The sequence below is a fragment of the Trachypithecus francoisi genome, unplaced genomic scaffold (genome assembly GCF_009764315.1).
Source record: "Trachypithecus francoisi isolate TF-2019V2 unplaced genomic scaffold, Tfra_2.0 Lachesis_group4, whole genome shotgun sequence".
In the NCBI taxonomy this organism is placed as follows: domain Eukaryota; kingdom Metazoa; phylum Chordata; class Mammalia; order Primates; family Cercopithecidae; genus Trachypithecus; species Trachypithecus francoisi.
This window is the reverse complement of record NW_022681469.1, coordinates 144,282,501-144,309,273: the sequence shown is the minus strand read 5'-3', so window position 1 is coordinate 144,309,273 and position 26,773 is coordinate 144,282,501. Positions and strand designations below refer to the sequence as shown.

Here is a 26,773-nt window from a genome sequence, read left to right as displayed (position 1 = left end):
GGGATTTTTGTTGTTGATTTTTATTTTGATTTTTTTGTGTGTCAGAGAGTGTGGATTACATATTATAATATTGAAGTTTTGGATTTTGTTGACTTCTTTCAAAGCCTCCTTTTGATTATTTTTATTTCTGGAATGCTACTTAAACATATTTATTGGCCAGGCGTGGTGGCTCATGCCTGTAATCCCAGCACTTTCAGAGGCTGAGGAGGGCAGATCACAAGGTCAGGAGTTCGAGACCAGCCTGGCCAATATGATGAAACCCCGTCTCTACTAAAAAAAAAAAAAAAATGTAGCCAGCTCAGTGGCAGGTGCCTGTAGTCCCAGCTACTCGGGAGGCTTAGGCAGGAGAATCACTTGAACCTGGGAGGTGGAGGTTGCAATGAGCCGAGATCATGCCACTGTACTCCATCCTTGGTGACAGAGCAAGACTCCGTCTCAAAACAAACAAACAAATGAACATATTTATTAGGATTTCTTAACTTATAATTCAGAACCTTTAGCTTGTCTTTCATATACCAGAATCTTTAAATGTGGTGTATTTTAGGTACTCTCATGCAATTTACCAAATGTTTCTTCAGGTATGTTATGTCTGCCGTTTAGCTTATCTATTTCATTTAATTTATTTATTTTTTAACTTTGGTGATTTTTTCTTTTTATTTCAATGACTATATTTTCATTCTCCAATATATTAGATCTTGCATTTTTATAATCCCCACTTGTTTTTGGTCATATTCACCTGTTTTTGTTTTATAATTTCCTGTTCTTAATTTATTCCTTTCTTTAACATTTTGAGGATTTACATTTTTACATTTTATTAAATTTTAATAATGTACATATACTTCTTTGTATCCTTACCACCAATAAAATAGGTTTTATTGCTCTTTTATCTATATAGTGGATGTAAAAAAACTGTATCACTTATAATTTGCATTTTCCTTAATACTGTTGTCTTTGAGCTTCTATTTATATATGTTCATTTTCCCATATAAGATTTTCTGTTTATATATTTTGCCTGTTTTCCTGTTTTTGTGCTCTTGTCAATTTCTAACAGTACTTTGACTATAGATCAGTGGTTCTCAAATTATGGTCTGTGAAACTCTGGGAGTCCCTGAGACACTTTCAAGGGATCAGTAAGGTGAAAACTAATTTCGTAATTATACTAAGATTTTATTTGCTATTTCTACTGTGTTGATATTTGCACTTATGGTGGGTAAATTACTGTCACTTATTTAGTAGAAAGCAAGGCAGTGGCCTTGAACTGTACTGGCAATTGAATAACTTCTTAGTTGAGACACTGCTGAAAACAAAAGCCAGGTTAACAAGGAAGAAAGTGGCAGAAGTTTATGCATGTGCTGTAGCTATCATGCTGGAGAGGCCTCAATTCAAAAGTATCTCCTATTGGTACCTTAGGGGCCTTGCTTACATAATATTTTAACAAAGAGTCATAAATCCAATTTAGTGACAAAACAAAGGAGAGAGCAATTCCAGTCTTCTAAAAGGTTTGAAAATGTGGGATGATAGTAAAATCTGTTCCCAGATTCCTTTGGTGCCTGCTGGTGCTTTCTCTGGACAGATTAGCAAGTGTTATCTCCAGTAAGGAAGGATTGGTGTCCTGCCCTTGGGCAAATGGAGGCTAAGGCCTGAATGGTCCCCTCCATTTTCAGCGTCTTTAACCTTACAACCTTCAATATTTGGGGGAGAGAAATACTTTGTTTTTCTTCAGTTCCCCTTTTTAGAGCTTTAGTTTTAGAAAGTTTTACATATTAAAGTCCAAGTTGGTAGCTTTGGGGAGATTTGGGTTAGAGGTTCTAATCTGGCAAAGGAGGAGAAATAGATTGAAACAAGTGGAAAGCAACAAAGTGGATTCCATGTCTTACTGAATGAGTCTCTTCGTCCTAAGAATAATTAGCTTAGTTGAACAGATGAGCCTGATTTCAGGACGTGGTGTTATAGGTGAATTTTTTTCAAATTCAGTCTCTATATGGTATAAGCACACTGGTATTTAGTTGGAAGCATTTTTATGGAAAACACAGAAAAACAAAAGTTAATATCTGAAGCAGTCTGCAAACTAGTCTTTGAGTTTGGAGGGCAGTCAGCTGAGAATATTTTAGATTTTGACTCAAAACATTTCAGTTGGGATGGACAAGGAGTGGCAATTTGATAGATTTTCCCAGATTGTTGTTTGAATCAGGGGTTCCACTGAACTTTCTGTACATACATAAGTTGTTGTAGTGATTTCTCCAAAGTTTATATCAGGTTGTCTAGCATTAACTTGCAGGACTTTAGGAAAAGCAGTTTTGATGTCTAGGGATTTAGAGTCAGATGAGTGAGTGGGAGAAATACTGGAAATTTTAGTCTGGAGAGTCATAGTCAGATATTGGAAGAAACTAAAAATTCAAGACTCAGCCTAGATAATTTTTAAAAAACCCCCAAAAGCAAATGGACAAAGCTAGAATCTAATAACGAGCGCACTATAGTTTTTAAATTTTTCTTGAAACATAATTTTTCTCTCTCTGGTCACTTATTTCTACCAAAGATCACAATGAGTCCAGTTTGGTTGTAAAATAAGTTTTAGCCTCATTATAGTTGGCTTGATTAGTTATATAAACTGTAGCAAGGCCGGGTGCAGTGGCTTACACCTGTAATCCCAGCACTTTGGGAGGCGAGGCAGGTGGATCACTTGAAGTCAGGAGTTCGAGACCAGACTAGCCAACATGGTGAAACCCCATCTCTACTGAAAATACAAAAATTAGCCAGGCATGGTGGTGCACGCCTGTAATCCCAGCTACTTGGGCAGCTGAGGTGGGAGTATCGCTTGAACTTGGGAGGCAGAGGCTGCAGTGAGCAGAGATTGCGCTGCTGCACCCTAGCCTGGGCGACAGAGTGAAACTCCATTTCTAAATAAATAATTAAATAAATAAACTGTAGAAAAAATAATGATTGACCTTATTATAGGCTCTTTTAAAGTTGGCTTTGCTGAAACTTGTCATAAGGAAAAGACTTTTAAAATACTCTCCAGGTTAGGAAGTCAAGCCATGGACTCACCCTCAGATTTTACCTGTAGTACTTGAGTGAATTCTTTTCTTGAAGTCCCCAAGTATTTTTTTTTTTTTTTTTTTTTTTTTTTTTTTTTTTTACTGGCTACAAGAAATATATATATATATATTTTTTTAAGCCTGCTTTTCTCTTTTTTTTTTTTTTTTTTATTATACTTTAAGTTCTAGGGTACATGTGCATGACGTTTATATCATGTATAACTCCCCATGCAATCCCTCCCTCCTCCCCCCTCCCCATGATAGGCCCCAGTGTGTGATGTTCCCCTTCCCGAGTCCAAGTGATCTCATTGTTCAGTTCCCACCTATGAGTGAGAACATGCGGTGTTTGGTTTTCTGTTCTTGTGATAGTTTGCTAAGAATGATGGTTTCCAGCTGCATCCATGTCCCTACAAAGGACGCAAACTCATCCTTTTTGATGGCTGCATAGTATTCCATGGTGTATATGTGCCACATTTTCTTAATCCAGTCTGTCACAGATGGACATTTGGGTTGATTCCAAGTCTTTGCTATTGTGAATAGTGCCGCAATAAACATACGTGTGCATGTGTCTTTGTAGTAGAGTAATTGATAATCCTTTGGGTATATACCCAGTAGTGGGATGGCTGGGTCATATGGTACATCTAGTTCTAGATCCTTGAGGAAACGCCATACTGTTTTCCATAATGGTTGAACTAGTTTACAATCCCACCAACAGTGTAAAAGTGTTCCTATTTCTCCACATCCTCTCCAACACCTGTTGTTTCCTGACTTCTTAATGATTGCCATTCTAACTGGTGTGAGATGGTATCTCATTGTAGTTTTGATTTGCATTTCTCTGATGGCGAGTGATGACGAGCATTTTTTCATGTGTCTGTTGGCTGTATGGATGTCTTCTTTTGAGAAATGTCTGTTCATATCCTTTCCCCACTTTTTGATGGGGTTGTTTGTTTTTTTCTTGTATATTTGTTTGAGTTCTTTGTAGATTCTGGATATTAGCCCTTTGTCAGATGAGTAGGTTGCAAAAATTTTTTCCCATTCTGTAGGTTGCCTGTTCACTCTGATGGTAGTTTCTTTAGCTGTGCAAAAGCTCTTTAGTTTAATTAGATCCCATGTGTCAATTTTTGCTTTTGCTGCCGTTGCTTTTGGTGTTTTAGACATGAAGTCCTTGCCCATGCCTATGTCCTGAATGGTACTACCTAGATTTTCTTCTAGGGTTTTTATGGTATTAGGTCTAACATTTAAGTCTCTAATCCATCTTGAATTAATTTTCGTATAAGGGGTAAGGAAAGGATCCAGTTTCAGCTTTCTACTTATGGCTAGCCAATTTTCCCAGCACCATTTATTAAATAGGGAATCCTTTCCCCATTTCTTGTTTCTCTCAGGTTTGTCAAAGATCAGATGGCTGTAGATGTGTGGTATTATTTCTGAGGACTCTGTTCTGTTCCATTGGTCTATATCTCTGTTGTGGTACCAGTACCATGCTGTTTTGGTTACTGTAGCCTTGTAGTATAGTTTGAAGTCAGGTAGCGTGACGCCTCCAGCTTTGTCCTTTTGACTTAGGATTGTCTTGGCAATGCGGGCTCTTTTTTGGTTCCATATGAACTTTAAAGCACTTTTTTCCAATTCTGTGAAGAAAGTCATTGGTAGCTTGATGGGGATGGCATTAAATCTATAAATAACCTTGGGCAGTATGGCCATTTTCACGATATTGATTCTTCCTATCCATGAGCATGGTATGTTCTTCCATTTGTTTGTGTCCTCTTTGATTTCACTGAGCAGTGGTTTGTAGTTCTCCTTGAAGAGGTCCTTTACATCCCTTGTAAGCTGGATTCCTAGGTATTTTATTCTCTTTGAAGCAATTGTGAATGGAAGTTCATTCCTGATTTGGCTCTCTGCTTGTCTGTTACTGGTGTATAAGAATGCTTGTGATTTTTGCACATTAATTTTGTATCCTGAGACTTTGCTGAAGTTGCTTATCAGCTTAAGGAGATTTTGGGCTGAGACTATGGGGTTTTCTAAATATACAATCATGTCATCTGCAAACAGGGACAATTTGACTTCTTCTTTTCCTAACTGGATACCCTTGATTTCTTTCTCTTGCCTGATTGCCCTAGCCAGAACTTCCAACACTATGTTGAATAGGAGTGGTGAGAGAGGGCATCCCTGTCTTGTGCCAGTTTTCAAAGGGAATTTTTCCAGTTTTTGCCCATTCAGTATGATATTAGCTGTGGGTTTGTCATAAATAGCTCTTATTATTTTGAGGTACGTTCCATCAATACCAATTTATTGAGCGTGTTTAGCATAAAGGGCTGTTGAATTTTGTCAAAAGCCTTTTCTGCATCTATTGAGATAATTATGTGGTTCTTGTCTTTGGTTCTGTTTATATGCTGGATTACGTTTATTGATTTGCGAATGTTGAACCAGCCTTGCATCCCAGGGATGAAGCCCACTTGATCATGGTGGATAAGCTTTTTGATGTGCTGCTGAATCCGGTTTGCCAGTATTTTATTGAGGATTTTTGCATCGATGTTCATCAGGGATATTGGTCTAAAATTCTCTTTTTTTGTTGTGTCTCTGCCAGGCTTTGGTATCAGGATGATGTTGGCCTCATAAAAAGAGTTAGGGAGGATTCCCTCTTTTTCTATTGATTGGAAAAGTTTCAGAAGGAATGGTACCAGCTCCTCCTTGTACCTCTGGTAGAATTCAGCTGTGAATCCGTCTGGTCCTGGACTTTTTTTGGTGGTAGGCTATTAATTGTTGCCTCAATTTCAGAGCCTGCTATTGGTCTATTCAGGGATTCAACTTCTTCCTGGTTTAGTCTTGGAAGAGTGTAAGTGTCCAGGAAATTATCCATTTCTTCTAGATTTTCTAGTTGATTTGCATAGAGGCATTTATAGTATTCTCTGATGGTTGTTTGTATTTCTGTGGGGTCGGTGGTGATATCCCCTTTATCATTTTTTATTGCGTCTATTTGATTCTTCTCTCTTTTCTTCTTTATTAGTCTAGCTAGCGGTCTGTCAATTTTGTTGATCTTTTCAAAAAACCAACTCCTGGATTCATTGATTTTTTGGAGGGTTTTTGTGTCTCTATCTCCTTCAGTTCTGCTCTGATCTTAGTTATTTCTTGCCTTCTGCTAGCTTTTGAATGTGTTTGCTCTTGCCTCTCTAGTTCTTTTAATTGTGATGTTAGAGTGTCAATTTTAGATCTCTCCTGCTTTCTCTTGTGGGCATTTAGTGCTATAAATTTCCCTCTACACACTGCTTTAAATGTGTCCCAGAGATTCTGGTATGTTGTATCTTTGTTCTCATTGGTTTCAAAGAACCTCTTTATTTCTGCTTTCATTTCGTTATGTACCCAGTAGTCATTCAGGAGCAGGTTGTTCAGTTTCCATGTAGTTGAGCGGTTTTGATTGAGTTCCTTAGTCCTGAGTTCTAGTTTGATTGCACTGTGGTCTGAGAGACAGTTTGTTATAATTTCAGTTCTTGTACATTTGCTGAGGAGTGCTTTACTTCCAATTATGTGGTCAATTTTGGAATAAGTGCGATGTGGTGCTGAGAAGAATGTATATTCTGTTGATTTGGGGTGGAGAGTTCTATAGATGTCTATTAGGTCCGCTTGGTGCAGAGATGAGTTCAATTCCTGGATATCCTTGTTAACTTTCTGTCTGGTTGATCTGTCTAATGTTGACAGTGGAGTGTTGAAGTCTCCCATTATTATTGTATGGGAGTCTAAGTCTCTTTGTAGGTCTCTAAGGACTTGCTTTATGAATCTGGGTGCTCCTGTATAGGGTGCATATATATTTAGGAGAGTTAGCTCTTCCTGTTGAATTGATCCCTTTACCATTATGTAATGGCCTTCTTTGTCTCTTTTGATCTTTGATGGTTTAAAGTCTGTTTTATCAGAGACTAGGATTGCAACCCCTGCTTTTTTTTGTTCTCCATTTGCTTGGTAGATCTTCCTCCATCCCTTTATTTTGAGCCTATGTATGTCTCTGCATGTGAGATGGGTCTCCTGAATACAGCAGACTGATGGGTCTTGACTCTTTATCCAGTTTGCCAGTCTGTGTCTTTTAATTGGAGCATTTAGTCCATTGACATTTAAGGTTAATATTGTTATGTGTGAACTTGATCCTGTCATTATGATATTAACTGGTTATTTTGCTAGTTAGTTGATGCAGTTTCTTCCTAGCCTCGATGGTCTTTACATTTTGGCGTGTTTTTGCAATGGCTGGTACCGGTTGTTCCTTTCCATGTTTAGGGCTTCCTTCAGGGTCTCTTGTAAGGCAGGCCTGGTGGTGACAAAATCTCTAAGCATTTGCTTATCTGTAAAGGATTTTATTTCTCCTTCACTGATGAAGCTTAGTTTGGCTGGATATGAAATTCTGGGTTGAAAATTCTTTTCTTTAAGAACGTTGAATATTGGCCCCCACTCTCTTCTGGCTTGTAGAGTTTCTGCCGAGAGGTCTGCTGTTATTCTGATGGGCTTCCCTTTGTGGGTAACCCGACCTTTCTCTCTGGCTGCCCTTAAGATTTTTTCCTTCATTTCAACTTTGGTGAATCTGGCAATTATGTGTCTTGGAGTTGCTCTTCTGGAGGAGTATCTTTGTGGCGTTCTCTGTATTTCCTGAATTTGAATGTTGGCCTGCCCTACTAGGTTGGGGAAGTTCTCCTGGATGATATCCTGAAGAGTGTTTTCCAACTTGGTTCCATTTTCCCCCTCACTTTCAGGCACCCCAATCAGACGTAGATTTGGTCTTTTTACATAATCCCATACTTCTTGCAGGCTTTGTTCATTTCTTTTTCTTCTTTTTTCTTTTGGTTTCTCTTCTCGCTTCATTTCATTCATTTGATCCTCAATCGCTGATACTCTTTCCTCCAGTTGATCGAGTCGGTTACCGAAGCTTGTGCATTTGTCACGTATTTCTCGTGTCATGGTTTTCATCTCTGTCATTTCGTTTATGATCTTCTCTGCATTAATTAGTCTAGCTGTCAATTCTTCCACTTTTTTTTCAAGATTTTTTGTTTCTTTGCGCTGGGTACGTAATTCCTCCTTTAGCTCTGAGAGGTTTGATGGACTGAAGCCTTCTTCTCTCATCTCGTCAAAGTCATTCTCTGACCAGCTTTGATCCGTTGCTGGCGATGGGCTGCGCTCCTTTGCAGGGGGAGATGCGCTCTTATTTTTTGAATTTCCAGCTTTTCTGCCCTGCTTCTTCCCCATCTTTGTGGTTTTATCTGTCTCTGGACTTTGATGATGGTGACGTACTGATGGGGTTTTGGTATAGGTGTCCTTCCTGTTTGATAGTTTTCCGTCTGACAGTCAGAAGGACTGTCTGTTGGTCTGTTAGAGATTGCTTGAGGTCCACTCCAGACCCTGTTTGCCTGGGTATCAGCAGCAGAGGTTGCCGAAGATAGAATATTGCTGAACAGCGAGTGTACCTGTCTGATTCTTCCTTTGGAAGTTTCCTCTCAGGGGTGACGCCACCCTGTGAGGTGTGGGGTATCAGACTGCCCCTAGTGGGGGATGTCTCCCAGCTAGGCTACTCAGGGGTCAGGGACCCACCTGAGCAGGCAGTCTGTCCGTTCTCAGATCTCAACCTCCGCGTTAGGAGATCCACGGCTCTCCCCAAAGCTGTCAGACAGAGTCGTTCGGGTCTGCAGCGGCCCGCTCTTTCCCCTAATGGACTGCAGCTGTGCGCTGTCCGCAGCGGTAGAGTCTACAGAGACAGGCAGGCTTCCTTGAGCTGCTGTGAGCTCCACCCAGTTCGAGCTTCCCAGCGGCTTTGTTTACCTACTTAAGCCTCAGCAATGGCGGGCGCCCCTCCCCCAGCCTCGCTGCTGCCTTGCGGATAGATCGCCGCAGACGGCTGTGTTAGCAGTGAGGGAGGCTCCGTGGGCGTGGGACCCTCCCGGCCAGGTGTGGGATATATTCTCCTGGTGTGCCTGTTTCCTTAAAGCGCAGTATTGGGGTGGGAGTTACCCGATTTTCCAGGTGTTGTGTGTCTCAGTTCCCCTGGCTAGGAAAAGGGATTTCCTTCCCCCTTGCGCTTCCAGGTGAGGCGATGCCTCGCCCTGCTTCAGCTCACGCTGGTCAGGCTGCAGCAGCTGACCCGCACCGATTGTCCGGCACTCCCTAGAGAGATGACCCCAGTACCTCAGTTGAAAATGCAGAAATCACCGGTCTTCTGTGTCGCTCGCGCTGGGAGTTGGAGACTGGAGCTGTTCCTATTCGGCCATCTTGCTCCGCCCCTGAAGTCCCCAAAGTATTTAGAGTATTCTGCACCTCTCAGAAACTGATATTTTTTTTACTTACCACAAGGCTAGTAACCCTGTAAAGGAACCATGTAGACAGCTTACTTGGCCAGTTTTTCCAAGGGATTAATTGGATCCTAGTTAACCTTTAGTTCCTTAAAGCAGCCTGGTCATACCTGAAAATGTGACATCCCAATCAAAGCCTTTGTAATATGTGTTTTTAACTGTGTCTTATTATGAAAGGAAACAGATTCTTATTAATGTTATGCAAATAACTATATTGCCATAAAATAAAAATATTTATGGTTAGTTTCTCAATTCAGAAGAAATCAGAGAGAAAGGTAAATGTTTTGATTTTGCTTACAAAAATATACTTTACCCAATTCCTGCAAACTATAAGTAGCTTAAAAAAAAAAAAAAAGCTTTCTCAACTCTGGAAAAAGAAACAAAAAATAATCAGCAATGTTTTCAACAAAAAGTCATTAAAAATTATTCTAGTCCTGCATCAGTTCAGTCCCACATAATTCTTTTTCTGCTTGATGTTAGATTAGCAATTTTATGAGTCTAGTTTTTAAAATGGGAGTTATTCAAATTCTTAACCAGTCTAATTGTGTTATCTCAGTGATGTCGGAAAACTGTACTTAAGTGTATTTAAAGTCTATTCCGTGAATCTTCTTGAAGACACTTTAGGATTTGCAGAGAGCTTTTGAAGAAAAAACAAAAGCAACAGAGTAAAGCAGTAACACATCCAGAATGTTTATTAGGGACCAGTTCTGCAGGCACTTTTGCCTAGCAACTCCAATAATCTCAGACTCCCAGAAGGCAGAAAGATGTTCAGTGCATCAGGTGCTTAAGAAGACAGTTTTATCGTGAAGAAAAGGATTCCTGTCTTGTGGAGGGAAGTGTTTCCCAGCCAGGGGCTAATCATGCAAGCAGCCTCCCACCTGCAGCGTTAACTCTTTTATGCACATAAGCTGATCCTGAATTGTTGCTGGTTTGTGTGTACTTCTGCTGGAGGCTCAGAAGAGTATACTTTTGATACAGTGTTTCAGAGAATTTGGGGGATATTTTGACTTAAATTCAGACTTAGTTCTATTTCAGGAAATACCTTCATATGGGTCAGATTTCTGGAGAGAAAAAGTTTTCTTTCTCTGTCCCCAGTCATACTGTGACTCACTAGAGTTTCTAGCTCTGATCCTTCAGGTTCAGTTATTCTATGTGATATTTGTATGTATTACATATCTTTGATGTTATAAGTCATGATATATGTATGTATACATGATAAATGTGTACCTACGCTGATGGATGAATCAGTACAAAAAGCATGTTAGAATTCCTGTTCAGAAATGAAACCTATAGAGGTTTCCTTAGCAATTAGAAGCTGTCTGGTTTCTACTCCGAATACAAAGATGGAGGGTAGCTAACTATGTGTACTTAATTTTAGCTTAAATGTGTAGGTAGGAAAGTAAACAATGGCTGGGTGCACTTCAGTGTGTGCAGGAAGCTTTTCCTGAGCCTAATCCAGGAACAGGCAGGGAAGTCTCCCTTGTTTGACAGAAGTAGCAACAGACCACCCTGTTTTGGAAGATGAACTTTTCTGACTTTTGGTATTGTAGTGAATTTCTTTTCATTTTTATTTTTCTTGTGTCATTTCAGTGAGAATTTGGGATGGGTAAAATATATATATATATATATATATGTGTGTATGTGTGTGTGTGTGTGTGTTCTCAGTTCCAGCTGTTGTACTCAATAAAACTAATTGTGTATTTATTAGAAACATATATTTTTGAATATTGTTCGTAATTATATGAATTTAATTTCTTCCAAGATAAATATTTAAACTTAGAGAAGTGTTATACCTGAGTTTGAGCAGCATAGTGTTAAGGTTAATAGAATAGGCTCTGGGACCAAGCTCCGTAAGTTAGAATCTTAGTTTTGAAAGCATAGGCATTGGACATGTGACATAATCCCTGCCTCCCTCAATTTCTTTATGACAGATAGAAAATCTTAATGATGCTGAGAGATTCAAATGAGTCACTATTTGTGAAGTGTCTATCATAGTATTTGGTACTTAGATAAGTGTTGGTACTTAGATAAGTGTTGGTACACGATAAGTGTTGGTGAACTAAAAATAAATATAATTGTATCTAAAAACATGTACCAAGAATTTATACCAGGTAGTCATATTTCTTAAATAGTTACAATATGTTTGAATTATAAGTAACCATTTTTTTGTCTTTCTCTTCTTAATTTTTTACAGCTTATCGTGAGCCTCATTATTATTATCAGTTCACAGCTCGATATCATGCAGCTCCCTGCAATAGTATTTATAATATTTCTTTTGAGAAGAAACTTATTCAGATTTTAAGCAAACTGCTTCTTGACCTTTCATGTGAAATTTCCTTACTTAAGTCTGAATGCCATCATATTAAAATGCAAAGAGCTGGTTTGCAAAATGAATTGTTCTTTACATTTTCAGGTAAGTCTATACAATTCATTAGAAAAGCAAATGGAGAACACATAACTAAGAGTTAAAAAATGTTGTTAATTACTCACAGCATTTTTACGATATAAACACTATATATCCGAATATATTTTGTTCTCTACTTTGACTTAGTGCTATTAACCCCTCAAATAGAATTCTACTGATTCATGTACTAATGAAAAGTTTGCTCTCTCAATAACACTGTTATGATAATTTACTGTAGAGTGGAATTTAGTGTAAGGAAAGTCATGCTATTTAGGTATAATGATTTAATTTGTAAAATCATCTAATTATAAGATGGGTTAATATCATAGACCAGAGGTACCATTCAGCTTAGTATGCTTTTCTTAATAATGTGGAGTAGAGGCCCAATCTTTTCTGGAAAACAAAGAATTGGACTTTATACTTATATCTTTATATTTATAATGGTTTATGAATGACCACTTAGGAATACCCACCTATGTGTTTTTAAGAGGTCCCAGTGACAGTAGGGCACCCCTCCCCTTTCATCACAAATGTTATTGCGTGCTAGTTTCCTTCCTCCTTTTTTAGTGTGTGTGGTTTTTTTAATCATTATTTATCTGCTATCAGAGTTGGATTGTATTTAACCATTTCCCTGACTTTCCCTTCTGTTTCTTTTTTGGCCATCTAGGATTGAAGTTTTAGAAACACAGTTGAGAGGCATGAAGCTTTAAGGGAAAAAAACAAGAGAAGTTCTGCCTTATTTTCTGTCTTTTATCTTCCTTACTTTTCTCCTGTCTTTCCTTCTCTTCTCCTCTCTTTCCTTCTCCTCGGCCCTCCCCTCCCCTCGCTACTCCTTTTCCCTTCCCTGCCCTCCCCTCTCTCTCCTCTTCTCCAGAAATACATTGAGAGTTTTTCTCCAGCCCCTGGGTCTGTTTAATAGGTAGATCAGTTCTTAGAAAACCTGAAAGTGTGGCTTTCTTCAGGTTCAGCACTTTGGGAGGCGGAGGCAGGTGGATCACTTGAGGTCAGGAGTTTGGGACCAGCCTGGCCAACACGGGGAAACCTGCCTCTACTAAAAATACAAAAATTAGCTGGGCATGGTGATGTGGGCCTGTAGTCCCAGTGGCTTGGGAGGCTGAGGCAGGATAATCACTTGAACCCAGGAAGCTGAGGTTGCAGTAAGCCGAGATCATGCCACTGCACTGCAGCCTGGCTGACAGAGTGAGACTGTTTAAAAAAAAAAAAAAAAAAGCTGAAAATGTACTGGAACTCATAAAAGAGATGATATCCAATAGAAATGAAGCATTATGGGACTTGATTTGCATTTCTCCAAAGGCAAATGTTGTTGAGCATCTTTTCATGTGCTTATTGGTCATTTGTGTATCTTCTTTGGAGAAATGTTAATTCAAGTCCTTTGCTTAATTTAAAATTGGATTGTGTGTCTTTTTGGTGTTGTTGTAAGAGTTCTTTATATATTCTGAATACTGTATTCTTATTAATATGTGATATGCAAATATTTCTTCCATTTTATGGGTTGTTTTCTTACTTTCTTAATAATGTCCTTTGATACCCAATTGATTTTAATTTTGATGATGTCCAATTTACCTGTTTTTTCCTTTTGTTTCTTGTACTTTGGGTGACGTTTCTAAGAATATGTTGCCAAATCTGAGGTCATCAAGATTTACTCCTTCTGTAGTTTTAGCTATTACACTTAGGTCTAAGATTCATTTTGAGCTAATTGTGTATATAGTATGAGGTATGGGTTCAGCCTTATACTTCATATTTTGCATGTGGCTATCTGGTTGCCCAAGAACATTTGTTGGAAGAGACCATTCTTTTCTACATTGAATTGTCTTGGCACCCTTGTTAAAAGTCAGTTAACCATAAATATGTGGGCTTATCTCTGGACTCTCAATTCTATTGCATTGTTCTGTATTTCTGCTCTTATGTCAGTATACCATTTTGATTACTGTTTGATTTGTGGCACTTTGGAAATTGAGAAGTGAGAGTCCTCCAATTTTGTTCTTCCTTTTTAACATTGTTTTGGTAATTTGAGATTATTTTTAATTCCATAGGATTTTTAACATCTCCTTCTCCATTTCTGACAAAAATCACCATTGGGGTTTTGATAAGGATTGCATTGGATCTGGACATAGCTTTGGATATTATTGCCACCTTAACAATATTAAGTCTTTTAATCTGTGAACACAGGTAGCTTTGCATTTATTTAGAACTCGTTTCTTTCAGTAGCATTTTACAGTTTTCAGTGTATAAGTATAGTGCTGTAACTCTTGATAAATGTATTTCTAAGCATTTTATTATTACTGATGCTATTATAAGTAGAATCTTCTTAATTCCCTTTATACTTTGTTCATTACTAGTGTATAGAAATACACTAGGTTTTTTAAAAAATGGATTCTGCATCCTTGGTTGAATTCCATTGTTAGCTCTAATAGTGTTTTTGGTTATGTTTTGTTTTTGTGAAATCTTTAGTAGTTTTTGTATAGAAAATCATGTTGTCTGTGGATAGCAATAGTTTTACTTCTCCCTTTCCACCCTGGATACATTTTACACCATTTTCTTGCAAAGTTGCTCTTGTTTGAACTTCTAGCACAATGTTTAGTAGAAGTGGCAAAATTGGCATCTTTGTCTTGTTCTTGATCTTAGGAGGAAAGCTTTCACTTTCACTGTTGAGTATGATATTTGCTGTGGGTTTATAATGAAAGGATTTTGTATTTTGTTAAATACTACTTTTGTATGAAATGAGATTATCATGTATATTTTTATTTTTCACCCTGCCTTCTATTAATGCAGTGTACTCTATTTTTATTGTTACATTTTCAACAACCTTTGCATTCCTGGATTATACCCTACTTGGTCATGCTGTATTCTTTACCATACTACTGGAATTGGTTTGCTATTTTTTTATTAAGAATTTTGCATTCATAATGGATATTGGCCTGTAATCATATACTTTTCTGGCATTGGTGTCGGGGTAATGCTAGCTTCATGATATGAGTTAGGAAATGTTACCTCCTCTTCTGTTCTTTTGGAAGAAAGTGAGATGAGTTTTATTTAATTCTTCTTTAACTGATAGAATTCATTACTGAAGCTTTTGGATTCTGGGTTTTTCTTTTTTGGCAGGTTTTTGATTACTGATTCAAACTCCTTACTTAGTTATAGACCTATTCATATTTTCTGTTTATTCTTGAGTCAGTTTTGGTAGTTTGTGTGTTTCTAGCAATTTATTTCATTTAGGTTACCTAATTTATTAGCCTACAATAGTTTATAGTGTTCTCTTGTTATCCTTTTTATTTCTGAAAGGTAGGTAGTAATGTCTCTACTTTGATTTCTCTATGTGAATGTTTGTCAATTTTATTGCATTTTTTCCAAAAACCATTTTTTTCTTTATTGCTTTTTCTCTTCTCTAGTTTATATATTTTCTACTCTTTATTATTTCCTTCTTTTTGCTAGCTCTGAGTTTAATTCATTTTTCTTTTTCTAGTTTCTTAAGGTGTGATATTAAGTAATTGACTTGAAATCTTTCTTCTTGTTAAGTATAGGTGTTTACACCCATACATTTCCTTCTGATTACTGCTTTAACTGCAACCCATACTTTTTGGTAAGTTGTATTTTCATTTTCATTCATCTGCAAGTATTTTCTAACTTCCCTTATACTTTGTTTTGACCTGTTTGTTGTTTAGGAGTATGGTGTTCAATTTCCACATGTTTGTATACTTTCTAGACGTCCTTCTGTTAAGGCTTTCTGATTTCTTTCTTTTGTGGGATAGAAGTCTAGTCCAAATGACCACCAGGATGGCTATATAGTAGAAAGAAGAGATGTATTGTGACATCAACTTGCAGTTTGGGCAGATATGATCTTTGGTGTGGACTGAAGGCACTCTCTCTTCCAAAGGGAAAGGGTCTGTATTGCCAATAGGGTCTTATATATTCAGCTTGTTTTGGGTAAAGCTATACATATTTATGAGGGGGGCTGAACACATGTGCAATGGGTAGACATGTATGTAACTTACATTCCATGTTCACTTTGGGGTGGGTTTTAGCATTAAGACGAGGTAGAATTTGGCTCTGTCTATTGAAAGGCTGACTATAAAACACAGAGAATTTGTGCAGTCTCTATTAGCTTGCTGAAACTGGCTTAAGGCCTGCAGTTGCCTTTCAGGAAGGAGTACTTGTAAGGCAGATTCTCTGTCCAGTCAGAATTTTAGTGGTCTCAGTTGTAAATCAGAGTTAGGAAGGGAGTCTGGCAATTTGTCTGATAGCTCCTGTTGTTAAAGAGTTTAGCAAGGTGTGTTTGCGTGCATGTGTGTGTGTGTGTGTGTTTTGTAGCCATAGAAATTTAGGGAATTGACATGCCAACTGAGCCCTGAACCTTTAGCTCATAGCTAATTTTTGTTTCCTTAACCTTGGGGTCCATCTTAGTTGATAAAGGGGCATCTATTTTTGTTTCTCAGATTACAGAAACTACTTTATATCATTTTCATCTTCTTATACTTACTGAGACTCTTTTGTGGTTACACATATGGTCTACCTGGGGGAATGTTTCATGTGTACTTGTGAACTATGTGTATTCTCCTGTTGTTGGGTGGAGGGTTCTGTGCATATTGTATAGATCTAGTGTTGTTCAGGTACTCTATCTGCTTATTGATCTTCTGTCTAACTTTTATATTCATTATTGAAGGTGCGGTATTGATGTGTTCCACTATTATTATCTGCTTTTCCCTTCTGTTCTGTCAATTTTTGCTTTATATAATTTGAGACTCTGTTGTTAGAGGCCTATATACTTATAAATGTTATATGTTCTTTAATACATTGGCCCTTTTATCAAAATATAGTGCATTTCTTTGCATCTTGTAACAATTTTTGACTTAAAGTTTATTTTATCTGATGTTTGTATATAGATCTGTTTATATTTTTTGTTTCTTCTTGAGTTAGTTTTGGTAGTAGTGTGTTTCCAGCAATTTGTCTATTTTATCTAGATTTGATGACTATTTGCACAAAATATCTTTTTTCATCAATTTACTTTTAATCCATGCTTTTTTTTGTTTTTGCACCTAAAGTGAATCTTTTGTAGACAATAGTTAGATCCTGCATTTTTATCCATTATGTCCACTTCTGCCTTTAATTGGTGCCTTTAAATTAAGCCACTTACATTTAAAATTATTACTGATAAGGGAGGACTTACTTTTGCCTTTTTGCTACACATTTTCTATATTGTGTGGGTTTTTTTACATTAATTGACTATTTTTAGAGCAGTTTTTACTTTACAGAAAAGTTGAGCAAAGGATAGACACACACATTTTTACATGCATAGTTGTATGTAAAAAGTCATTAACAAACCCAAGGTCACTTTGATTTTCTTCTTTGTTTCCAGCTTTCCAATTTTGTGTATTTTACAGATATCTCCGTGATTATATTATGAAGTTAATTTTGGTTAAATGTATAAGTCTAGATTTATTTGCATGTGGATATCCAGTTGGTCAAGCATCATTTTTTAAATGACTGTATTTTCTCTCTTGAATTGCTCTTTTCCTTTGTGAATGATCAATTGAGTATATTAACATGGGTATATTTCTGAGATTTCTGTTCACTTATATTGGTCTCTGTTCTTTCATCAGTACTACACTGTCTTGACTTCTGTAGTTTTACAGTAAGTCCTGAAGTTGAGTAATGTCGGTCCTCTGTATTTCTTGCCTTTAATAATGTGTTGGCTGTTCTAGGTCTTTTGCCTTTTCACATAAATTTTAGAAGCAGTTTGTAGATAAGCACAAAATATTTTACTGATATTTTGAGTGTCATTGAGTTTAAAGTATATATCAAGTTGGCAAGAACTGACATTGTAACAATAGTGGATCTTCCTATCTATGAACATGGAATATCTTTTTATTTACTTAGATCTTTGATTTTTTATCAGAGTTTTACAGTTCTCCTCATACAGACTTTGTACTTATTTTGTTATATATTTCATTTTTGTTAGTGTAGTGGCATTGCATTGTTTTCAAATTATAGTTGTTTATTACAAGTACATAGGAAAGCAATTTACTTTTTAAAACAATTTTTAATTGTATAAATTTAAGATGTACAACATGTTTATATACACACATATGTACACATTAAAATAATTACTGCAAGTCAAGCAAACTAGCATATCATCTCACATCATTATCTTTCTTTCCATCTCCAACTCATGGTAAGAGCATGTAAAATGACTCTTCTTGCAAGTTTTTAGCATATAATACAGTATTATTAACTAGAGTCCTCATGTGGTACATCAGAACATCAGATCTCTAGATTTATTCATCCTTCTTAACTACAACTTTGTTCACTTTGATTCACATCTCATTACCACGACCCCTGCCCTGCCCCAGGTAATCACCATTCTACTTCCTGATTTTATGTATTTAGTGTTTTTTTTTTTTTTCTTAAAGTGAGATCATTCTGTATTTTTCTTTCTGAGCCTATATTATTTCACTTAACATATGTCCTTTAGGTTCATCTGTATTGTTGCAAATGGCAGGATCTCCTTTTTTAAGGCTAAATAATATTCCTCTGTGTTCTGTGTGTGTGTGTGTATATAATGCATTTATTTATTTATATTTATCCAGTCATCCATCATTGAACACTTAGGTTATTTCCATATCTTGGCTGTTATGAATAATGCTGCAGTAAACATGGGAGCACAGATATATGTATGAGGTTGTGGTTTCATTTCTTTTGGATGTGTAGTCAGAAGAGGGATTGCTTGGTCAAATGGTAGTTCTATTTTTAATTTCTTTAGTAACTTCCATACTGTTTTCCACAATTGTTGTAACAATGTACATTCCTGCTAACAGTATACAAGCGTTCAGTTTCTCCACACCCTCACCAGTACATTATCTCATGATTTTGACAGTAGCCATCCTGACAGGCATGAGATGATATCCCATTGTGGTTTTCATTTGCGTTTCCCTGATTATTGGTGATGTTAAGTACTTTTTCCTATTTTTCTTCTTCTCCTTCTGGCATTACCATTTTGTATATTATACAACTTATGTTATTATTCCACAGTTTTTGGATATTCTTTTCTTATTTTTTTTAATTATTTTTTTTGAGAAATTTCTACTGATGTATTTTCAAGCTTCAGTCTATTTGATTCTTTCCTCCAGCCCACTGATGGGCTCATCAAAGGCATTCTTCATTTTGGTTAAAGTGATTTTGATATCTAGCATTTCCTTGTGATTCTTAGAGTTTCCATCTTTCTCACTGCATTATCCATTCTGTTCTTGCATCTTGTCCCATTTTTTCCATTAGAACTCTTAGCATATTATTCATAGTTATTTTACATTTCTGTACCATAATTCCCAAATCTCTGCCATATCTGAGTTTGGTTTTGATGGTTGCTCTGTTTCTTGAAACTGTGTTTGACTTTTAGTATGTTTTCCATTTGTGTGTGTGTGTGTGTGTGTGTGTGTGTGTGTGTGTAAAGCTGACCAGTATGCACCAGTAGTAAGAAATTAGTTAAATAGTTCTTATAGTGTGTGATAGTTCTGTTTATCTGGCTAGAATTTGGGCTTTGTTTACTGTTTATTGTAGTACTAGAGGCTACATTTTTTTTTTATCCTCTTGTTTTTGTCTTTCCTATGGTCTTTGGGTGATATGGAGACTTTTTCTTGAGTAAGACTTGAAATGCTTTCCATTATAATACCATGGCATTATATGGAACTCTGTAAATATAGTGGTAATATATGCATGTATTGGGGGGTAAGCATCCTGTAAGTCTGTGATTTGCTCTGTTTTTTCAAAGAGCCTGTGTCCTTTGCCTGAGACCTTCACAAGCGCTTCTCTTTCTCACTTTACACTGAGAAGGCTAGAGAGGTATCTCCCTTCCCCCAGGTCATTGAAGCTCCGGTAAAAATGAAACTTTGTTAAGCTATTTCTCTTGAGGCAGGGTTTCCAAAATACTAGTTTTACTTCAGATGCTCTTGTTGTACTTTGGTTTGGTTTACTTCCAACTGGTTACTTTTCTCCTTCCGTTTGCCAGAAGCACAAGTAGATTTTCCTCCAGTCTTAACCCTGAGAACCTGTTGGGTTTCCTAGACCTAAAGCTCATGAAAGTTTGGAAGCCCTCCCCTGCAGCCCAAGAATGCGCCCCATTTTAGTTTTAACTGTGGAGCTTGTACACCCTGAACTTCGTAGCAATTATAATTTAAATTATCTTGGTAATGGCTCCCATAGCAGGCTTCTGCTCCTGGTAAGTTGTGATTCTCTGTATACACCTATCTGCTTCTACATTTTTGGAAGCTGCAGTTTTCCCAGTGATCTCAATTTTCTGATGGGTCTAAGAAAAGTTGCAGATTTTTTTGTTGTTGTTGATACAGGCCTGACAACTGACAAGTTCCTTAGATGTCAAATAGAAACCAGAAATTGTCTCATATCTTTTTTTGTTTGATTATCCCTGTTACTACCTTCTTTTGTGTTTAGTTATTTATAGAGTACCACTTAAATTTCCTTCTCATTTCATTTTATTAATATATTTTAGTTATTTTCTTGGTGGCTAACCTGAGAACTGCAATTAGAATTTCAAACTCATAAGACACTAGTTTGAATTGATTCCAGCTTAGTTATAATAGTATTCCAAAACTCTGCTCCTGTGAAGGTCATTCCTTCTCTATGTTGTTGTCCCTAATTACATTACTATATATTGTGTATCTACTAACATAGATTTGTAATTATTGTTTTATTCATTTGTCATTATTATCATATAAAAAGATGAGTGAAAAAAGAATAGTGACTTTTATATTTCTCTATATTTACCTTTTATGTTTACCCAGATGTACTCCTATGTAGTTACTTTTGCCAGTGTTCTTTTTTTGTGTGTGTAGTAGCAAGTTACTATCTATTCTTCATCAGCTGTTCATTTTTGGAAGATGTTAGATTCTCCTCCATTTTTGAAAGCTTGTTTTGCCAGATACAGGATTCTTGGTTGAGTGTTTTTATTTCAGTTATTTAAATATATCATCCCACTGCCTTCTGTCCTCTGTGGTTTTTCATGAAAATCTGATGTTCATCTTATTGTGGACACCTAGTATGCGACAAATTACTTCTTTCTTGCTGCTTTTATGATTCTCTGTCTTTTATTTTTTAAAAAATGGTTGCCCATTTATTATAAATGATATTACAGAAAATACAGATATACTGCGAGATGGAAAAGATGCACAGGGCAAGGCATGTGGGAAGGTGCCTGGAGCTTACATGCTCCCTTTGGGCATGCCACCACCCAGTATCTCTGCATGTTCAGCAACCTAGAAGCTCCTGTCTTTGATTTTTGAAAGTTTCATTATAATTTGTCTCAGTGTGGGATTCCTTGTATTTACCCTGTGTGTATTCTATTTATCTTGTATGTGTTTTATAAAATTTGGGGAATTTTGGCCATTATTTCTTCAAATACTCTTTTTGCCACTTTCTCATTTTTCTCTCCTTCTGCGACTCCCATCATGTATATGGTGGTACACTTGATGATGTTATACTTGTCTTAGGTTCTCTTCACTTAAATTTTTTTTTCTTTCTTCTCTGACTGGATAATTTCAGTGAACTATCTTCAAGTTCACTAATTCTTTTGCTTGCTCAAATCTGTCATTGAAAATGTTTAGTGAATTCCTCATTTCAGTTGTTACAATTTTCTGCTCCATAATTTTTATTAGATTTTTTTCTGTAACTTATTTTGCTTTATTGATATTCTCTATTTGAGAATATCATTTTCCTTATTTTCTTTGGTTCTTTGTTCATGATTTTCTTTAGCTCTTTGAGCATATTTAAGATAGCTGATTTAGAGTTTTTGTCTAGCAAGTCCAATGTCTGTTTCCTCAGGGACAATTTCTATTATATTTTGTTCTCTGTGAATAGGCCATACATTCTTGTTTCTTTATATAACTTCTATTTTTTTTTGAAAACTTTACGTTTTAAAATATTTTAATGGATACTTTTGAAATCAGATCCTTCTGCCTGTTCAGCGTGTTTGGTTGTTGCTTGTGTGGATTGTAGCTGTTTGTTTTATAATTTTCTGCATCTTTTGTCATGTCCTCTGAAGTCTGTCTTCCATTTACTTGAAATTTTGTTACATATTTAACCTTTGAATTCTTTTTAACCTTTGTGGTCAGCTACTGACTTAACAGATATTTTCTTAAATTCTGTGTTGAAGTCATCATTTGTTGACTTTGCATTCACCTGGTTGTTGTAAACATTTGATCATTTTCTGGAGTTCTGACAAAAGTTGATTCTGGCCATTTTTGTTCATTTTTTTTCATGTTTCTATGGAAAGAGGTGGCCAGCAGTTTTCCTCTCTACTATTTTCGCTGGAGTCATTGCTATCTTGTGTATTTTTTAATCTCATAGAAAACTTATCTTACAAAAAGCTAGGTGATTGTATACAGGATGAGGTTAGTCAGCTAGCCTAAAGAGGGGATATGCAAGAAGCTCAGGAAGAGATAGCTGATGCAGACAACATGAGTGTTGTGTGGTTTACCTGATATGGTGGGGATGGATGTAGTGTCTGTTGTCTGTTAACACCATTAATACTGGATTTGGGCTGAAACAGTCTCCTAGATATTTGTTACTTTAGCGATCTTTTATGTATACTGATTCTGAAAAGACAGATAAGAAAATACCTTGTATTTCTTTTGATTCTATGTTGTGGTTTCTGACAGTTTTGCATTAGTTTCATGAATAGTAGATCTTAATGAATTTTTAAAATTGCCTTAAACTTTTATAAGGATTCAAAAGTAAGACATTTTTACATCATCATGATAATTCAATCTCATAATCATGTTATGATGCATTGGTAGACTCAGGTCTGCCACCCTCTGAATTACTTTGTGGACAATCCATTCAAAACCTGTACCTTAGGTGTATAATATTTAAAAGACCTAGCTACAGTTTACTAGTGCTTTTCATAACTCTACATATGTTTCTTTTCTTTTCTTTTTTTTTTTTTTTGAGACAGAGTCTCACTCTGTTGTCAAGGTTGGAGTGCATGGGCATGATCTCAGCTCACTGCAGCCTCCGCCTCCCGGGTTCAAGCGATAAAATTTAGAGATTTAACTTTTCTTGGGCCTAGATTTAGATAACTTCATTTTAAAAGGACTTAAGGTAAAAATAGAATATAAATAAAACCTTTTCTCCCCCAAGTCTGTGACCCTAGTTGGACCTCTGTCTGAAATTAACTGATTTAATTTTATAAAATCACTAGGTTGAATTTTGTTGTCTGTAATATTGTATAGTACCTCATAATATCAATTCAGATGACAAGAGTGAAGTTTCACACCATGTATGGGTTTGGGAAGGATTTGAAAGAAATATGTTGAAACAACAAAATAAAGATTTCTCATTATTCTAGGAATATACTCCACGTATATTCATACTTTTACGATCAGTTTTATGATCTTCATATCAACAGTTGTCCATCAGACATATTTTACATGACATACTAGGTAAATGTTGGTAATGTAGAGTAAGGATCCCTCTTCAAGATTATATTATGGTAAAAACAATATGCATATAATAATAGTACAACTTATGTAAATACTGTAGAAGAGTTACCAAGTGTTTTATGGGTTCTGAGGAAGTGAAAATGTTATTAAGGAGATGAACAGTTAAGGAGGCCCGTGAAAAATTATTGGTGTTTTGAAAGAATTCTGTGGAAAATGAACAACTTAAAGTCATGTACACAGGCATTATAGAGCAATATTTGGAGTAGAATAGCGAATGGATAGCATACAAGTAGAGTTATGGGAAAAACAAAATTGTCAAGATCAGTAGTAAATAAATTATAGAGATTTTGGTTGCTGGATTGAAGTATTTGTTTTTAAACATATCCTCATAACTGGAAAGGGTGACAAAAATCACATTATTCAGCCCCTTGTTTTACAAATTAGAGTAGAAACCTCAAATGTTATTTTACATTATACCTATGTTTATTAGTAGACCTCCTATAGAACTCAGGCTAGAAATCAGATTTCTTTCAATGTATTTTTTAAGTCTTGTAGTACAATAGGAACATTTCTCAGATGATCTTGCAGAGACAGTATCAATTTCTACATTGCTAAATTCAACTGGATTTTGTTGATTTTGTTCACTTACGTATCCCAAGCCCCTAGAGTAATTCCTGGCACACAGTAGGCTTCTGGCAATTATTTATTAAATAAATGAATGTGTGTCTGAATATAAATATTCATCATTTTAGTTACCATGGCCGCTACTAAAATCCAACCTCATTTCCCTTTCCAGTATTGTGATCAGAGTTTATCCTACCTCTATCATTTTGCAGCTAGAGATTAAGAATTGTGATAAATGACACACAGTATATTACATAGAGTTAAATACTATATTGGATGAATGCACATAAATGTATACATACATATACATATGTATATTATTAAAATTGAAATAAATCTGTTGCTCAGATTTTACAAAATCAACAGCCCAACATTATCAGGAAAGTTGATTAATTCTTAAGTTCACTGAAGAAATAAGGTTGTCCTGATTTATAGAAAGCAAATTGTTGACTTAGTTTTTTGCTAAAAAGAATCATTTAGCACTAGGAAAATTGCTTAATATTTTAATGGAAGAGAAATGTTAGAATATCATTTCATTTTTCAAAAGCCAATTTAAATATTGTAACAGAATACATTATACCCATGATAAAATATAATATATTTTCTCAGTTTCATCTCTAGACACTGAAAAAGGACCCAAGCCATGTACAGACCATAATTGTGAACCTTCCAAAAGACTATTTAAGGTATGTTATGTGAGGCTGGTAAAAGGAAAAAAAAAGTTAAATGAACATGCCCCATGTGTAAGTAAGCATCCTAGCTATTTATAAAATACATTGAATCCCTGCAGTTAAGGATTTCAATAATAAAAATAAAACTTTACCTGCTAATGAAAGATAAGACATTAATAGAATTTATCTTTATAAAATACTTACAAATTTAGCCTTTTGTAATGGGTTATATGTAGAATAAAGGTTTTTCTATTTGTTTTGCCTTATTTGCTATTGCTAATTAATTTATAACTATTATTCAGCTAAAATACTGTCCATGTTACCGTTGTCCATCATAAATAACAAGCAAATTTGAACCATCTTTATAATGTTTTCATATTGCTTTGCTCTATACCCAGCATCCTGTATCTATGCATAAGATGAACATGATGCTATATCTTCTAGAAGCTATTTAAATTAGTTGTTTTTTACATTATACTTAACATATTGTTCATGTTCAATAAATTTGTGACAGTATTTTCCTATGCCTAATTATAATTTACTGACCATAAACACATTGTAAGCAGTAATATTTTTAAATGTTTGGCATATATAATTATTTACATTATAATGGTTGTAAAGTGTTTCTACTAAAGGTATAAATATTGTACACAGAGATCGATATCCATTATTTTTGCCTAGTGAAATTGACAAGGGGATTATTTCTTAATTTGTACTCAGTAAGCCTCCTAAAATGTGGTTTAAGTCAGGCATTCCCAACTCCTTGGCTACAGACTGATACCAATCCATGGCCTGTTAGGAACTGGGCCGTATAGCAGGAGGTGAGTGGCAGGCTAGAGAGAAGCTTCCCTGTGTTTACAGTCCCCCATCCGCATCGCTTGTATTACCACCTGAGATCTGCCTCCTCCTGTCAGATCAGATGAAGTGCAGCATTACATTCTTATGGGAGTGCAAACCATGTTGTGAACTGTGCATGTGAGGGATCTAGATTGTGTATTCCTTATGAGAATCTAATGCCTGATGATCTGTCACTGTCTCCTGTCAACCCCAGATGGGACCTTCCAGTTGTAGGAAAACAAGCTCAGAGCTTTCACTGATTTTACATTATGATGAGTTGTATAATTATTTCATGATTTATTACAATGTAATGATATAAATAAAGTGCACAATAAATGTAATGCATTTGAGTCACCCTGAAACCATCCCCTGCCTTCCCAGTCTGTGGAAAAATTGTCTTTCATGAAACCGGTCCCTGCTGCCATAAAAGGGTGGGAACTGTTGGTCTAAGTCATCAATTCACATATTATCTTATATTTCCATTTAAAATTTTTTCTTAAGCATTACTTGTCTTCCTTGGGATAGGTTTTCTTCTTTTTTACTCTTGAAATAAGATTTAGGATTTGAGGCACTATGAAGAGAGCACTTAATCTTAATTTTCTTCTCTCAGTTTTTAAAATGTGAGTACTGTGTTAAACTTTAGTCAGTTATTACCTAATATATCTTTTGCCCTCTACCAGTCTTAAACAGTCACAGACCCTGAGTTAGGATAATTTATTTGGAAATGGGGTTGGAATGTATGTTCAAGCATAGGGATTAGGAGTAGGGGAAAGAATCTGACCCATTTTATTATTTTCCCTGATGGTGGGCTCACGGTGATAATTGTTGAGCTTTCTTATGTCATTTTTATTTATTCTTTTCTCTTTTACATTCAGGGGGTACATGTGCAGGTTTGTTGCATGGGTAAATTCCACATCATTGGGATTTGGTGTGCAAATGATTTTGCCACCCAGATAGTGAGCATAGTACCTGATAGGTTGTTTTTCAAGCCTCCACCTTCCACCCTCAAGTAAGCTCTGGGGTCTGTTGTTCCTCTCTTTGTGTCCATGTGTGCTCAGTGTTTAGCTCCCACTTATAAGTGAGAACATGTGGTATTTGGCTTTCTGTTTCTGCATTAATTTGTTGAGGATAATGGCCTCCAGCTGCATTCATGTTGTTGCAAAGGACATGATTTAATTCATTTTTATGGCTGCATAGTATTCCATGGTGTATAGGTACCACGTTTTCTTTATCCTGTCTATCATTGGTGGGCATCTAAGTTGACTCCATGTCTTTGCTATTGTAAATAGTGGCAGTGAACATACACATCCATGTGTCTTTATGGTAGAATGATTTATATTCCTTTGGGTATATGCCCTGTAATGGGATTGTTGGGTCAAGTGGTAGTTCTGTTTTCATTTCTTTGTGAAATTTCCAAACTGCT

The 26,773-nt window shown here is 36.1% G+C and overlaps 1 protein-coding gene across 3 annotated transcripts in view; it reads left to right on the top strand.

Moving 5' to 3' along the window:
• Positions 1-26,773, top strand: part of ZPBP (zona pellucida binding protein) — a 154,312-nt gene that overhangs the window by 58,485 nt on the left and 69,054 nt on the right. For all 3 annotated transcript variants that reach the window (XM_033194264.1, XM_033194263.1, XM_033194262.1), the window contains 2 exons: positions 11,544-11,762; positions 24,452-24,528. In XM_033194264.1, coding sequence (XP_033050155.1) covers positions 11,544-11,762; positions 24,452-24,528 — 296 coding nt within the window. The remainder of the gene's footprint in view (positions 1-11,543; positions 11,763-24,451; positions 24,529-26,773) is intronic.